The sequence below is a fragment of the Arachis duranensis genome, chromosome 2 (genome assembly GCF_000817695.3).
Source record: "Arachis duranensis cultivar V14167 chromosome 2, aradu.V14167.gnm2.J7QH, whole genome shotgun sequence".
Lineage (NCBI taxonomy): Eukaryota > Viridiplantae > Streptophyta > Magnoliopsida > Fabales > Fabaceae > Arachis > Arachis duranensis.
In genome coordinates, this window is record NC_029773.3 from 73412986 (window position 1) to 73416484 (window position 3499).

General features: G+C 31.9%; 1 protein-coding gene across 1 annotated transcript; it reads left to right on the top strand.

The window, feature by feature from the left end:
- Positions 1 to 1027: 1027 nt before the first annotated feature.
- Positions 1028 to 2948, top strand: LOC107474941 (mitochondrial import inner membrane translocase subunit Tim9). The gene is made up of 2 exons (XM_016094584.3): positions 1028 to 1329; positions 2594 to 2948. Exons 1-2 carry the CDS (start codon positions 1235 to 1237, stop codon positions 2784 to 2786), a joined length of 288 nt encoding a protein of 95 aa, XP_015950070.1. The 5' UTR covers positions 1028 to 1234; the 3' UTR covers positions 2787 to 2948.
- The last annotated feature ends 551 nt before the right edge of the window (positions 2949 to 3499 follow it).

Here is a 3499-nt window from a genome sequence, read left to right on the forward strand (position 1 = left end):
TATGCAATTACTTCATTGAATAAAATGATCTTATCTTTGGTAAAAAAATTATGGGTTTGAAGTTTGAAACATATATGCCATTTTTAATCTTATCCTAACTAACGTTCCTTTATCTCTAGGAGATGCTACTATAAGTATTGTATTCCCTTTTGTTTGATTTATTGATTGTTGAGTTGGACTATTACTGTAATGAAAAAAAAATATTATATTTCTAATATTTTTGTTTGATTTATAACTTCTAGTGGTTAGGAATTTGCTGTTTTAGTTATGTTTATAGCTTTTTCAAATAGTCCCGCTTAGGATACCTATTTTGCTCTAACTAGTTTCAAAATCTTCTTTAGAACTCCTTATTAGTTTTTTCCAACATGTTAGTTAGGCACATACCCAAATAGAAATACAGTGTCGGCCGTTGGTGTACATTGCATTTAAGCTCCAATCCAAGTAACTTGTTCAATCGCACAGTAGTAATACATGTTCAATAATTTTTTTCTCCTGCATATAAATAAGACATAAAGTACAATTATATAGTTTCTTTTTGAATAAATTAGAATTTACCGGGATAATATTGTGAGCCGGCCTTCACAGTAACATCCTAATCTTTTGTGAAATCCTCGTGTTCTAAATTTTTTCTGAAAGACATAAGAAATTCGTGCTGGAAAAATTAATTCTCTTAATTATTTTATTAAATGTAGTTTTTAATATTTAATATATTTTTATATATATATTTTGTTTTATTTAAAAAAAATAAAATAAAATATTATATTTTACAATAATAATTAAAAAAATTGAGAGGACCTATTTGCCCTACTTAGCTACAATTGTACTAACCGACCTACAGAAAAGTGCCATAAGGTGGAAATGTGAATGCCAATAGAAATCTGAGCCCAAGCCCCGTTCTTCATTTATTTTTTTTCTCTCCATAAATCATGTTTTCATTTATTTGGGTTGAATCGGGTTGACCCGTAACTCAACCCAATAGGCCAATATCCAGCCTTTAATTTATGCATATTGAAACTGTTTGCTGTGCAAGTTTTAGGGTTTAACCTGCGCGCTTCTTTTTATTATCTTTCGTTTTCTTTTACTTGTCATAAACCTTACAAGATAAACCCTCTAAAAAGTTGAAAAAACTATAAACCCACCAATACCTTAGAAGCGAGAACAAAGGACAAATAAAATCAAAACCTTGTTAACCGTTTTGTTTTGCTTTGTTTCATTCTGTTCGTGTAAATTGGAGATGGATAAGGGCATCTTTAGTGGCATGTCTGATCTTCCTGAAGAGGATAAGCAACGAATGTCCACCATGGTAGACCAGCTACAAATCCGAGACAGGTAATTTTATTTATTTATTTATTTATTTTAATGTTGCTTTGAAATAATGGATTCGGAGCTTTGGTTCGTTTGTTGTTTTATTATTCACTTTTTAGTTGTGTTTAGTTGTTTGTGAGGTTCTATATTGGAATATGGAAGGGTAATTACCCCGAGGATTGAATGCTAGATTGGGATCTGAATTTGGAAGCTATATCTTAAAAAAGAAAAAAAAATATTATTAATTTTTTAGGTTGATTTGTTGTCAATGAACTTATGCAGCCTTGATTGAACTTCACATGTTGCTCACATATGAAATTGTTAGATTATTATTTAGGATATGGGTAGCATGGCAACTTAATATTGGGTTGTGTTTCTTTTAAAATTGTTGTGTTTTTTTTAGTATGAGAGCTGAATTGAGTGAATTGATTCTTTAGGAGCTGAATTGTTGTTTCTACATAGTAATTCAATGACTCTTCTCTATATGCGCCATATACTTGTCGATTCCTGTCATATGCGACCTGTTCTATCTTGAATCCTCAAATTGACTCAATGTTTAAGATTATTAGGTTATCAATCAGGGAAGTCTATGGCTTAAAAGTAGTTTCTATTGCGGTTGATGCAGCAAAAATGTGGCCTTCTCATGTTAGATGATGATTTTTAAGCGCTGCCACTAGACTAAGGGAATAGCTCCTTAATTCCTTCTTGTCTCGCTTGTTTAGGCCTTCTTCCTTTTTCTCTCGACTAGTTGTCGCATGCCAGGGGAAAATGGAGTTCATCTCCTGTCCCTTTGGGTGCAAGAAAGCTTGTATTTCCGAGTGGTCCAATAGATGTAGCTAGCACCCTTCAGATCAAGTCTGAAGCCATCACCAATCAATGTACTCCCATGTCGAAAAATGCTCATAGTGCTGGAATGAGAAAAAAAATTGCTTTGTTCTAGTTCCCTGTTTTGTACAGAATTTCTCATTATTTTTAGTCTTTTTGAAATATCATTTTTCTTTTTTTTTTTTATTTATTTGGATACTTTAGAATTGGGTGTGTTAACTGTTAAGAACTGAAGCAAAAAATGAGATAGCTTTCTAATCTTAAATGCAAGTTTCTGGCAAAATTACATATTAAACTAACACTGTTTTGTGCATATATTAAAGCAATGCAACTATTTATAGAGTTTGAAGTTGAAGAGATGTGAATGAAGAAGTTATGGTTAGGTCCATTTGGTGTAGAAATTGTTTACTTGTAGCATAAGGTGGATTTTGTTAATTTGTTTTCTGTCACATTAAAATTGCAGTCTAAGGATGTATAATTCATTAGTGGAGCGATGTTTCAAGGATTGTGTCGATACATTTTATCGGAAATCCCTAACCAAGAAAGAGGAAACATGTGTTCTCAGGTGTGCCGAAAAATTCATGAGGCTTTCCACGCAAGTAGGTTCGAGATTTTCAGATCTTGACCAAGGCGCAAATACTGGTGTCTCTCAATAGCCTCTGCCTTCTGGACAATTAATTTTTTCATTTTTGTAACATGGAGCAATTTTTGTTTAGTATACGTTTGTCCTCTTTAGTGGTTCTTAACCAAAAACTATTCATGACAAGTGAAATTTCTTTAGATAGAATAAAAGAAAATGTGATACTGATTGGTTTTGATATGATGTTCATATTCAATGTGCCCATCATCTTCACCCTTTCTTTGTTGACGATTGTCTAAATAGCATATTCCAAGAGCAAAGTGGCATGGAGTTGTTGAACAAGGTCCTCAATAGATGCTTCTCTAATTTCTAAAGTTGTTTAAATCCATGGTCTTTTTTTTCCTATTTTGTTTTTTAATTTGAAAGATAATCATTTTCTGGCTACTTTTATACTAAGCATTTATTTTTGTATTTACATTTTAATAGGGAAAAGTAAGAAGTTTCGTATTATGAGATTATTGACTCTTGGAAGAATATAATGACATCAATAAGTATTTCTGCAATTGGAGCTGAAGCTGTTGTAAATGTTTTTTCTTTTTATTTCCCCGGTAAGTGCACGTTTCTGAAGGTCCATAAAACAAACACAATGCATTACACTTTATTTGTTAGAAGAAAACTATAGCTATGAAGTAGCTAATTTCCAATATCTAATATGTTGTAATATGATGTTTTAATTTGGGCGCATGCTATGAATCTCAACCTTATTAATTAGTAAGTCAATACTCACAA